Source organism: Globicephala melas, chromosome 6 (genome assembly GCF_963455315.2).
Source record: "Globicephala melas chromosome 6, mGloMel1.2, whole genome shotgun sequence".
Lineage (NCBI taxonomy): Eukaryota > Metazoa > Chordata > Mammalia > Artiodactyla > Delphinidae > Globicephala > Globicephala melas.
The window spans coordinates 68,556,402-68,569,856 of NC_083319.1; the positions used below are offsets into that span (position 1 = coordinate 68,556,402).

Here is a 13,455-nt window from a genome sequence, read left to right on the forward strand (position 1 = left end):
ACTGGGTCTGCGCGTCCAGAGCCTGTGCTCCGCAACGGGAGAGGCCACAACAGTGAGAGGCCCGCGTACCGCAAAAAAAAAAAAAAAAAGCAGCAGAGACTGACTTCCTTAGACCAGACTGTTTGCCCTTGATAAATAGAAAAAAATATTGACTTAATTTTATTCTCAAGATAACTTTATTAGGAAGCAAATAGGCCTTTAGTAAGTGGCTCTCCACTTAGGACCTGTGTCCTAGGTGAGTTACATAACCTATCTGTGTTTCAGATTATGTGTCTGAAAATGGAGGTCTGAGTTTCTCAACCTTGGCACTGTTGACATTTTGGCCCACATCATTTTTTATTGTGGGGTCCTGTCCTGTACGTGGTAGGATGTTTAGCAGCATCCCTGGCCTCTGTGCACTAGGTGCCAGTAGGTCCGTGCAATCAACAATGTCTGCAGACATTGCCAGATGTCACCAGGGGGATAAAATTGCCCCACTGAGGTATATAATATTTAGTTCCTATCCTCAAATGGTTAATTTGACAGTTAAATCAGTTAATGTACATAGTATGCCTAGACGAGTACCTGGCTGATGGTAAGCGCTCAGTGTACAGTGTGCTACATCTCTTACGCCTCAGAACCATCCTCACAGATAGGTAGTGGTATTATCCAACTAACGCTTGAAGAAACTGAGTTACTTATTTAGCTCTTCTCGTTGCTGTTTTTCCCTTTAAAAGTTACTTCTGGTGTTAAAATAACTAAAATGATTATTTAGAACCGGATTAGAATTTAAAATGAAGTTGGAATAAAAATTCAGAGTAATGGGTGTTTGGGGAGAAGGAGAGAGCACCAGGTTAGAAGAGAAATGCGATTGAGGAGGGGCACATTATAGGCTTCAGCAATAACTGTAATTTTCTCCTCTTATAAAATAAAAAAGATCTGAAACTGATAAAGCATGTACGTTATTAAGATTTGATAATGCTTGTGAGCACACTAAAACTCATTTTTCTCTAAGTATTATCTGTATGTTTTAAAAAACTTTTCAAATGAAAAGATAAAGTTATAAAACAAGTAAAATATCCATTCTCACATTTGATTACATTTTCTCTCATCTGATGTTAATAAAACTATTTGGAGGGCTTCCCTGGTGGCGCAGTGGTTGGGAGTCCGCCTGCCCATGCGGGGGACGCGGGTTCGTGCCCCGGTCTGGGGGGATCCCACATGCCGCGGAGCAGCTTGGGCCCATGGGCCATGGCCACTGGGCCTGTGCGTCTGGAGCCTGTGCTCTGCAACGGGAGAGACCGCAGCAGTGAGAGGCCCGCGTACTGCAAAAAAAAGTATTTGGAAATTAAAAGTGCTTGATCAGAATTAGTGTGTTGTACCTCATACATTTTAATGTTTTAAAAAACTTATTCTGATAGAGATATATCTAAGATAATATATCTAAGATAATATATCTAAGATATATTTTAAGATGTGCTTTAACTTTGTGCAAGCACAGAATATTTTTAATGTGCTTTAAAATATGCTCTATGAGAGAGCTAGTATTAATTTTGTTACTGCACTCTAAACTCAAAGCACAATACTTGATTAAGTTTCCTTGATAAGTTCATAAGACAAATTGCCTGAAAAGTAGTCTCCTCTATAGATATTAAGGTTCTAAGGTAGTCTTTGTTACAGGTAATTACATTCTCCTGTTTTCTAACATGAGCAATTATGACTCGTAAGCTAAAAAAGTCTTTTAGACTTTTTTCCCAATAAACACTCAGATAGGAGGCTTAAAAATTTGGAGGTTAATTTGTTGCATTCCTACTTCTAACAAGTTATATCGACAGATTTGTAGTCACCTGAAGTAATTACATCTCTACAACTGGAAGAAAGAAATGTTTCTTCATTTTAAAACTTAAGGATGCATATTTGCTTGGCATACTTGATGCATTTTATTTGTTTATTGATTACACATAGAATAGCACATTAAAATTTTCACAGTATTTTTATGTACATTATTTCCTTTGGTATTCCCAGCAACTCTATATTTTACAAAGAAAGAAATTTGAAACTTAGATGAAATGACACACACATAAGGCCACCTAGCAAGGAAGTGGTTTTGATTTTTAGGTTCATACTCCATTAGAACCCACTGTCTCATTCATATGCTTAATGTTTTGACAGCTTTGTGTTCTACATGTTATGTTTGCAGAAGTTGTAATAACGTAGATTTTTAAATACAACTAGTAGAGACCCAGAAATAGCATATGCCATGTAGGCTAAATTAAAGTTAAAATGCATAATGTGTTTTGCTTTTAATACTATTTATTAAATTTTTAATGGAAATGAAATGTTTGTGTCAAGCTTATCTTACTTTGTCTCATCAGTCTATTCATATACATATTGTTGTACATTGCTGAGTAACAAACCACCCCAGAACCTAGTGGCTTAAAATAACCATTTTATTAAATCTTACTATTTTATTTGCTGAAAATCCAGGAAGAATTTGCGGTATTTTTTCTGCTCCACATTGTATTACTTAGAATCACTTGGTTGTAATCAGTTGCTAGCTGGTCTGGTCTAGAAGGTCCAAGACAGCTTAACTCACATGCAGCCAGGTACCTTGGCAAGGTTATCTGGAAGGCTGGGCTCAGGTGGACCCCTCTTCCTCCATGTAGTCTCAGACCTCTCCATGTGGTACTTGGGCTTTTCTCATGATAGCTTAGCACTCCAAGAGCATTTGTTTCAAGAGGAAGTGGAAAGTGACCTTTCTTAAGGCTTAGGCCAGGAAACTGGTACAGTTGTCACTTCAGGCAAATTCTATTGGTCATGTAATCTCAGAGGCTTTCCCCCTCAATTAAGGGGAAGGGACATAGACTTCTCATGGGAGGAGCAGCAAAGAGTTTGTGGCCATCTTTTATCTAACATAGATATCCAAAAGGTATCATGTTGTAGGCAACAAAATACTGCAATTAAAAAATTATATCCCTGGCATTATTACTGTTTCTTTAGTTTGATGGCTGGCTCTTATACCGGTAAGCCTGGAAGTTTGGAGGAATAGTTTGTAGACTTCAGAATAAATTAATTGTCGAGAATGGTTTTGGAAAATTTTAGATTAATCCCAGTTTGACATAGAAAGTGATTTACTTGTTCATGACTCGTAGAATCTTAGAATTGAATAGGACCTCAAGATATTTTAGTAAAACTTCAACCTAAACCTGAGATGTTGAAAGTCTGTAATATATGGGACCTTGCCTATGCTTGAGTTGGCTTTGTTAGAAAGTTTGTGTTTTATGCTGAGTTCAGTTCCACCTCCCTGTGGCTTTTTTGGGACTGCAGAAGCTGTTTACTGCTTCTTTCAAGTGACAACTCTTCAGATATTTGAAGAACTCTTGTGCCACATTCTTCTTAATCGCGTCATACATCTTACCTGGTTCTCCCATTTGTTCCTAATTTATGTAGTTTCCTAACACTTCTTTAACCTAGTCATTTATGAAGTTACTCTAACAGTTTCTGAACTCCTCTGCTCCTAAATTAAACTTTACATTTCTAGCTTTAGAGTACTCATCTTTATGATCCTCTGCCTCTTCACATCTCTTTCCCTACTTCATCTCTTGAATAAAATACCGTTTCTCAAATCTATTTACTTTCCCCTTTAGTAGAGAGTGCAGCTTGGCTTTATGGTACTCACAGTTGTTAAACAGCTCTGTTATAAACAGAGGACATTTTACAAGTCCCAAGAAGAGTATCTTTTTTATGTATCTTTTCTTATTCTCAGATTAAGCTCTAGTAGTCTTTGGCTGCCTTGTTCACTGCTTTTGTAAACTGGCTCACCTCTTTGCCAGGGATCCGTGAGATTCCTGTTTCATTCTTCATGGTTTCTACTGTTGTCTTCCAAATGTGATATTCTAACTTTTAGGAGTTCCCCATTGAGTCGTCCTCTTCTGATCAAATTTAGCCCTCTTCAGTAAACATATATTCTCAGAAAAGCCTTTGCTAATAATATTACAGTGTTTTTAACTTTCTTCTCATACTTTTTTTAAGACACGGGTTCATAGAATTATTTTTGTTATGTAGGCATTCTGGAGATGCTGCTTTTAATTCCTTTGGCATAAAATATAGAACATGATTTGGGAGAGAGCTATTTTAATCATGCTTGATTTTAAAAATGAATTCCTTCTCATATTATAGAAAATAATAGTTGTTTTCTTTGTGTAAACTTAGTTACTGAAACAAACGGCACACGTGCCCATAGGTCTTATGTGGAAAAGTTAATAATGCTGGTACTTCCATTGATGAATACTTTTAAAAAATAGTTTACCGAGACTCTCAAACCAGAACAAAGGAGAAAATAGTAGTAACTGTTGCTTAATAACTTTGAAAAGAAGAATTGAGTAAAGTCATTTAAAAATCTCTACAAGTCACAGACTAATATGCTAACTATTAATGCTTTGATGTTATTTTTTGTTAGGTGTGCTATCGAGTAGTAATGCAGCTTTGTGGACTTTGGGGTCATCCTGTCTTAGCAGTGAGAGTTTTATTTGAAATGAAAACTGCTAAAATAAAGCCAAATGCTATTACTTACGGCTATTATAATAAGGTAAGTAGGATTGACATTAGGCAATATATGCTGCTTATTAAGATTGATAAATTTATGATGCCTTTTATTTAAGAAACTTTTTTTAGACGTTTTGGGGTAGAATTCTTTTTGTATATATTATATGTGTATGTATTTTTTAAAAATTCAAATATTTCTAATAAAGATTATTTTAACCTTTATTTTACCTTTAGGTAGTTTTGGAGAGCCCGTGGCCTAGCAGTACCCGCAGTGGTATCTTCTTATGGATGAAGGTACGGAATGTGGTACGTGGCTTGGCACAATTTAGGCAGCCACTTAAAAATACCGTGCAAAAGTCACAGGTCTCCTCAATATCAGGTAATAAATGTGGTTGGAAAGATACTTTCTTGCTGAACCATAAGCTTTATAGACATATGAATTTTTACTTATATGAGGCAGAAAACGTAAATGAAATTCTAGTTTTGATATTTTCATATACTACTAAAGATAGAGGTTGCCTAGTCCAAAATTATTTTCTTCTCTCACAAATTTAGACAGTATTCTGCAACTTTAAATGAACTGTGAGTCACTCATGTTTAGTTTCAGAGATTACCAGTGCATGAGTTATTGAACTGCTGTTGTCCTTATCTTTAGCTCCTCAAAATGCCACAGGTGGAAGTGATGGGGACACGGTGAGCCACGGTAGTGTGGATAGTTCTAATGATGCTAACAGTGGGGAGCACACAGTCTTCGTCAGAGATTTAATCAGTCTTGATTCCACTGATAATCACTCTAGCACAGGTACTAAAATCTGGATTTTACTAACCCTTCACTTACTCTCATGTTAAGTCTTCCATTTTTTAAAAAAACTTTTACCTTCCTCTCTCAAGTTTGTGCAATATGAATACCTAAAAAATACCATACATAAATAAGGGGAGAAAGTACACCTCTGATTGCAGATCACTTCTCTTATTTCCTATAGTATAAAATAAACTTGGGATTGCTGTGCAAAAGGCTCTTACATGGTACTTCTTTGTGTTCGTTCATCATTAATTTGTGAAAGTATATGATATAATTGTTAGGAATTGTGAGCTGAGGAACTTGACTGTTAGTGACACAATTGCAAATCTTCTTTTCATTAAGTGGATAATATTTATTAAAGATTTGAGATTATGAATATTAAAGAGGGAAGAAAATAAGTCACACACCACGAGAAAAACGTATTCTTTGCATAGGCATTACTTTAAATGACACTTTTTAAAATCTGAGAATCTGCTGAAGCTGCTTTTACATACAAAGCTATGGGCATAATCTCTGTCCTCTGAAGTTAGAAATAAGCTTAATTAAAGTAGCACGTTGAGCAGATATATGTGTGTTGCACATCCTTCTCGTGTTTTTCTTTTTTGTTGTTATTGTTAATATCTCAAGCTTTTCTTTAAAAAGAATTCTGAGTCTAATTCCTGTGCTTCATCTGATGAACTTGTCTCAATGACTGAAGTTTCCTTTTCTCTGCTCTTTGTTGCTCTGCTTTTTGCTCTGTGCTGTTTCTTGGTGCTGCATTTGTCCTTGGCTGTCATGGTGTGGGGTGCAGACAGACTTGTGTGACGTGAAGCTATGGATACACGTGTGCATTAATTCTACCCTTGAATGTTAACCACTTCAGGTAATTTCCCATTTATTAGGTTAAATTTTGCTGACATGCAAGGGTGGGGGAGAGGCCTTTTGTTATATTTTAAGTACTGTTGCAAGTGGAAAGCAATTTTAGTTTTCTTGGCTTTTTCTCCTTCAGATACGTGTAATCATATACATACTACTGAAAATACCCAACTAACGCTTTATGATCAATTTGCAAAGCATATTTATCTTAATTGAAAATATGCTATGCCTTGCTACAATTCTTATTTTGAGGGTGGTTTGTAGCATCATTGAGTCAAATAGTTTTATGAGCGTTAAAGATTTCAGTATTCCAGCTGTTAAGGTGGTTTTTGCTTGCTAAAACTGAACTGCTGATTCTTGTGCTAAAAACTATCCCCATAATTACAGAAGCATGTATAAATTGGTGAAAGTCAACATAAAGCTGTAAGTCGCAATCCTGTTTGTAAATTAAATTTCTTTCAACATGTGGGAATTTTCATGAGACTTTCATTTGAAAACCACCTTATTTTATTTCCTCCTGTATTTTTTTCCTAGTGCTTATAGAATAAATGGATTTCATTTATGGAAAATCAAGAAAATAATTTGTGGTATGAAACCATTTCACTAATAATAATAATAATAGATAAACACTCTCCTTATCTCTCTGGATTTTTAAACTTGTCTCCTTTAAAGGCAAAAAAAAGATTTACTAGTAATTCTGGGAAACTGCATAAAGCTTCCATATTCCCCAGTTGGGGAAGAAACTTCAGATCCCTTTTTCATATATTTCTTTTAAGCTACATTTCAAATGACTGAAGCTCTGATACTGAATTTACAGTGATTATGTGTCTCTGTAGAGTTTCTGGTGATATCATCTGATATTTTTGGAGACTTCCAGCCCAGATGCTTAAGTTACTCTTTTCATTAAGGATTATCTCACAGAATCTTTCCACTTAGTACCTGATACTGAGTCACTTAGCTTGTTGAGGGCATATCTGGGTTTAATCAGTTTACTCAGTTCCCAGTCTATTGTCCATTTCATGGCACCATAATGCTTTACTAGACTTTCTGAGGGGGGCCAATAAAAAAAAAATGACTGAAAGAAGTCATTCTAAATAGCAGTATTTTTTTTAATTAAAAAATTTTTTAATCGAAGTACAGATTTACAGTATTGTGTTAATTTCAGGTGTACAGTGATTCAGTTATATACACATACACACATATATATTCTTTTTCAGATTCTTTTCCCTTATAGGTTATTACAAAATATTGAGTATAGTTCCCTGTGCTATATAGCAGGTCCTTGTTGGTTATCTAAATAGCAGTTTTTTTTAAAGCTTAATTCTTTTGTTATATGGCGAACCCAGAGTTTGAAAGGCAGTTTAAAAAGTGGTAGAAAGTGAAAAAATAAAAAGTGGGGGCTTCCCTGGTGGTGCAGTGGTTGGGAGTCCGCCTGCCGATGCAGGGGACGCGGGTTCGTGCCCCGGTCCGGGAGGATCCCACATGCTGCGGAGCGGCTGGGCCCGTGAGCCATGGCCACTGAGCCTGCGCGTCGGAGCCTGTGCTCCGCAACGGGAGAGGCCACAACAGTGAGAGGCCCTCGTACCGCAAAAAAAAAAAAAAAAAAGTGGTAGACAGTGGAAGGCACTATATTTTTTGTTTTATGTGTTTTTCATTGACATCCTTTATAATGATCCCCTGGTAACTTGCCTTTATTTCAGTTTTAATTTTAAACTTATTAAATGTTTCAAGAATAGTACGAAGAACTCTTGAATAACATTTATTTAGATTCATTCACTTTTAGTTTGACACATTTGCTTTATCAGTTTCTTTCTGTACACATGCACTTTTTTCCCCTAAATTATGTGAGAGCAGATTGCATACATCTTGCCCTTTTACCTCTTAATACTTCAGTGGTATTTGCTCTTACATAACCACAGTATAGTTTCCAAATTCAGGAAAACATTGTTCTACTTCTTTAATGTATAGTCTGTATTCCAGTGTTGTCAGCTATAATGTCCTTTGTGGTACTTTAACTCCTCTTTAGTCTCCTTTAACCAGGCACAGTTCCCTACCTTTTCTTTGTCTTTCGTAACCTTGACCTTTTTGAAGAATAAGTCCAGTTATTTTGTGGAATGCTGCCAAATTTGAGTTTGTCTGATGTTCCCCTGTGATTAGATTAGGTTATGCATCCATGGCTCTTCTACAAAAATTATGTTAAGTCCTTCTGAGATTATCACAACCCAGAGGCACACAATGTCTGTCTGCCCCTCATTGGTAATGTTAATTTTGATCACTTGATGTCAGTGTTCGGTTTCTATTAGTTACCATTATCCCCCTTGCAGATAATAAGCTATTTGTGAAGAGACACTGAGACTATGCAACAATATCTTCTTTTTCATCACACTTTCTCTTCTAAATTTATCATCCATTGATGATTCTTGCCTGAACCAATCGTTTTACTGTGATGGCTATAAGGTGGTGATTTTGCCAACTCTATTGTCCCCACATTTATAAGATAATATTCTTTTGAATGTTCTTTAGAAATGTCCTCTCATGTTTTTGAGCACTTGCTTTCTTGCATAACAAAACATTCCTGGCTCATTCTTGTACCTTCCCTGACTGAGCTCTGGAATCGGCCTTTTCTTCAAGGATCCCGGGTTCCTTTTAATGGGCAATAGATTTTAGAAACGAAGGTCTGGGCTCTAGAAATGCTTACTCCCTCCAGGGTGTTGTCGTTCTAGACTTTTTCAGCAGAGGTAGAAAAAATGTGTATGTATTTTAGAAATACTTCTAATTCCAAATCAGCCCCACAGGTTTTTCTTTGCCTTCCTTCATTTCACTTTTTAAAGATCTCTCTTCTTCCACAGTAAGAATCTTGGCTCCCAACATCACCACATTTACTCATTTGCTCAGTCCTACAGTGCACATAATATAATTTCAGAATTGCTATACCCATTCCCCTGTGAGAAATAAACCTAAGGAGTTTAGGATTTGACTGTTACCCCCCATGACTAGGGTATATACTCAGAATAATGTGTTAAAAGTTACACATTACATTAGTCCTCCCCCATCCTTTCAGTGTGATCATGTTATTCATAAACAATTGGTTTTGTTTGTTTCCATGTGCATTCAGTTTTAGTTACACCCTGGCCCTCAGTTTTGCTGATTTAAGTTTTTGAACTTGTAGAAGTTAATACATTTCCAAAAATAAAAACAATATGATAACCATATTTAGAGAAGTTTCCTCTCTCTCAATCCCTTCCGTCCTATTTTCCCCCATCCCTTGTAGGTAACCAGTTTTATTGTTTTCTGGTTTATTATTCCTGCATTTCTTTTTGCAAAAGTAAGCAGATATATGTTTATTTCCACTTCTTTCTTACGCAAAAGGTAGCATTCTGTAGATGCACTCCAAAAGAAACTTTCAAAACATCTTATCCAAATCTACTAATTTATAGATAAGGAAATTAAGATTCACTGCTTCCAAGTGTGTAATGGTTTTTAGTCTTTGATGTGCCTGTTTCTACTGTTCTTTGATTCTTACCATTGTTGTAAAATGTTTTGTGTGCTTCATGAGCTTTCTTCTCCTCTTTTTTTACAAGTTTAATTGTGTAAGTTGGTGGAATTTCCTTTTGACATTTTATAGCTGGACTATAAATATATGAAAACATTTATATATCAGCCTACATTCTTTTTAACAGGTGGTCAGTCTGACCAAGGCTATGGGTCTAAGGATGAACTTATAAAGGATGATGCAGAAATTCATGTGCCTGAAGAACAAGTATCAGGAGACTTGATAACCAAAACAAAAGTGGAAACAGAAGGTTAAGTACTGATGTTTACTAGCTTTACTTAGAAAAATACCTATAATAATTAAAAGTCTTATTTGATAATTTTGGTGATAATTTCCAGAAATGTAAAGTCTGGGCTTATAAGATACTATGTACTCTTATATATGATAGATTTTTGGTAGTCTCTGAATTTTAGAATTTAAGAGATCTTTAGAGACTCTGTAGGTCAGCCCTCAACTTTGTAGGAAACTGCAGCCCATCAAGGTGTTCATTTGCCAGTGTTAAATAACTACTTTGTGACAGAACCAGGACTAAACTCTGAGTCATCAAACTTGTATTCCAGTGTACCTTTTATTTTCAAATGCTCTTTCACTAGAAGTCCTTCAGATATCTAAGTCGATAATTTTCATTCGTAGGTTCCAATATAGTCTGTGTAGTTTTCCTTTTTTTAGGGGACTCATTGAGATAGAAATGAGAAATGATTTGTAGTAGTCATTTTAAGGAAATATGGAGAAATATTTTGGCTTTTTGATAATACGATGGTCTTCCTATCTTCTTACAAAAAAGTACAGTTTCTTTAATGACGTCACTTACTTTATGCTCTAGAATTATGCAGAAGCAAGCCCCTCTCCTACTTGACAAGTGATGAGGAGTGTGACAGAAGGCCAAAGCCTTAATTTATTCGCTCAGGAATGCTCAAGTTAGGATTATGAATGTTAAAATAAAGCATTTATTTCAGTCAGTACTGGCAACATTTATAGCATAAAAGAAATCAGTAATAAAATAGAGAAAAAGTATTCACCCCCACTTAGAGAAAAAATACATAAAATATATTAAAAAAAAACTTTGTTTCTGTTCAATACTGGCAAAAATAGGAATGATAACATCCAAATATTTTTTCCCAGAGGTATGCGATGTCTCTGCTGTTGTGGCCAAACATTCACAACCTAGTGCAGAGCCCCCGAGTCCTCCTGAGCCTCCTGCGTGGGGCGGCAGTATTGTGAAAGTTCCATCTGGTATATTTGATGTCAATGGCAGGAAAAGTAGCACTGGTGAGTCTTTACATATTGGTTATCACATATTTAAAATACACTTCTATAGGTACCTGTGGGTCTTTAATGACATTATAACTTGCTAACTTAATTGTAATGAACATGCTAAAGAGCCAGAAGTAAGCTGAATCCTATAAATGTGCTAAAGAAGACATTAAAATAGTTATTTAAAGATAATTCATTTTTAAAAGGAAGGGTATTAAGTGTGTTTAGTTGTTATTTGGAATACCTTTTCTTATTATAGTGCTTGTTCTGAGTTCCGTCCTCCTTTCCTGTGGTTGATGATGAGAGAGGACTGTAGGACGGGCCTGCTATACTCATCCTAACAGAGAGGCAGTTACCTGGTCAAATTCCAAAGGGCTTGTGTGTGGCAGGGTAATTCCTAAGCCTGAAGGGAAATGGAAGAAAAAGATTCACATCACTTAACGTTCTGCACAAAAATACCAGCGGGTCTTTAATTTTTGCCCAATTATTCTAGGTACCCTGAGCCACTTTCTATTTATGGTTAAGTATTTGTAATGAATAACTCTGTTGTGTGTGACTCCCATGAATTTGTGTTTACTGCCTTCAATTATGTGTAGTCCTCCCAAGTACCCTTAAGGCATACGTCTTAAGTGTATGATTTTAAAAGACAATGAAATTGGCCTGCGTCATTTGCCTTTTGTTAGTAGTAGCTACAGTTCACTTCCCTAAAGTCAGCAGTCTACCTGTAAGTGGATCTATTGTATGACTTTATAGAAATTAATTCGCTCAGCTTTTTAAGTCAATGTGGAAATACTCCTTATTCCTAAAGTTGTTTTTTTTTTTTTAAATTGTGATACCAAGTTCGGTTATTTTACAGGGAGTGAGGGGGTAGTGTTTTGCTAATGAGGTGGAGCTATAGATGTTTTGAAAAAAATAATTGATATATATATTCTTTATCCCATTTTCCCAACCTATTGATAGCAGGTTAAAAAAAAAAAGGGCAGTTTTCTTCATCAGAGGTTTAGAATCTTCTCAGAATATTGAAATGGACATGGTCTGGGGACTGGTGCATTTTCTTCTCTTTTTATTGATCTAATTTCCATGTTACATTTTTTTTTTTTTTTTTTTTTTTGCGGTATGCGGGCCTCTCACTGTTGTGGCCTCTCCCATTGCGGAGCACAGGCTCCGGACCCGCAGGCTCAGCGGCCATGGCTCACGGGCCCAGCCACTCCACGACATGTGGGATCTTCCCGGACCGGGGCACGAACCCGTGTCCCCTGCATCGGCAGGCGGACTCTCAACCACTGCGCCACCAGGGAAGCCCTCCATGTTACATTTTGATGTAGGAAGATTTGTTCTATTAAGAAAAGAGGAGGTGGTAATGAGGCTTTTTCCAATATATCAAACAGTCAATTTTATTTTAAAATTGAATAAAATGTGACACTAAATTTCCTAGAAATGATATGAGAACCAGTAAATTTACAAAGATCTTTTCTCAAATATTGTTAAAAGTTTTCAAAGCAGGTACAAACTTCAGAGTTATAAAATAGGCTAATTTAATTCCCTTAAATGCTTGAAAAATATCTCTAAATGCTTATTATTCTGTTTAATTGGAAAGATTATGATTATTAATAGATACCAATTTGGAATATTAAAAAGAACCTTGAAATCAATTTGGAAGATTAAAAAAAAAGATCTTATTATAATGACAACTTTCCCTTCCAAACTCCCAGGTCATTATACTTTTTAAAAAACAAATTAGAGGGCTTCCCTGGTGGCACAGTGGTTGAGAGTCCGCCTGCTGATGCAGGGGACGCAGGTTCGTGCACTGGTCCGGGAAGATCCCACGTGCCGCGGAGCGGTTGGGCCCATGAGCCATGGCCGCTGAGCCTGCACGTCCGGAGCCTGTGCTCCGCAACGGGAGGGGCCACGGCAGTGAGAGGCCCGCGTACCGCAAAAACAAAACAAACAAACAAACAAAAATAATAATATGAGAATCCTAAATATGAATGGGTAGACTTAAGTTCTGCTAATGATGCAACTAGAAATAGCTTTTGGTCTTGGCGTGGAAAAAATTGCATGGTAGCAAAGAGTTAACGACTGCCTGCATCCCCCAAAGGTGGGGGAGGTTCCTACAGACACTGGCATAATTTTGTTCCACTTGCTCAAACAAGATTGACCTCTGTGAGGGCTGGGATTATGTCCGTTTTATTCTCCATTGTATTCTTAGCACCTCACATAGTGGGTGCTAGTAGGAATTCAGATATTTGTTGAAGGAATAAACATATCTGAAAAAATTTTGGCTATTCAGATTTTAGGAGGCTTCTTGGAATCTGCCGATTCTAAGCGCTCCATTCTAGATCCTTTTACTTTGGAGAAGTAAGGCTTTGGCTATAGCAAATATATAATTTCTCTATGATTATGAATTTGCTTTCTGCAGGGTAGATTCCTGGCAAATACTTGTTGAATTAGATATATGAAACCCAAG

At 36.5% G+C, this 13,455-nt stretch overlaps 1 protein-coding gene across 5 annotated transcripts in view; it reads left to right on the top strand.

Annotated features, from left to right (window-relative positions):
* DENND4C (DENN domain containing 4C) overlaps positions 1-13,455 on the top strand; it is a 135,693-nt gene that overhangs the window by 89,548 nt on the left and 32,690 nt on the right. For 4 of the 5 annotated variants that reach the window (XM_030840586.2, XM_060300970.1, XM_060300971.1 and 1 more), the window contains 5 exons: positions 4,439-4,567; positions 4,759-4,903; positions 5,180-5,326; positions 9,862-9,984; positions 10,857-11,003. In XM_030840586.2, coding sequence (XP_030696446.1) covers positions 4,439-4,567; positions 4,759-4,903; positions 5,180-5,326; positions 9,862-9,984; positions 10,857-11,003 — 691 coding nt within the window. The remainder of the gene's footprint in view (positions 1-4,438; positions 4,568-4,758; positions 4,904-5,179; positions 5,327-9,861; positions 9,985-10,856; positions 11,004-13,455) is intronic. The other variant, XM_030840588.2, reaches the window with a different exon arrangement.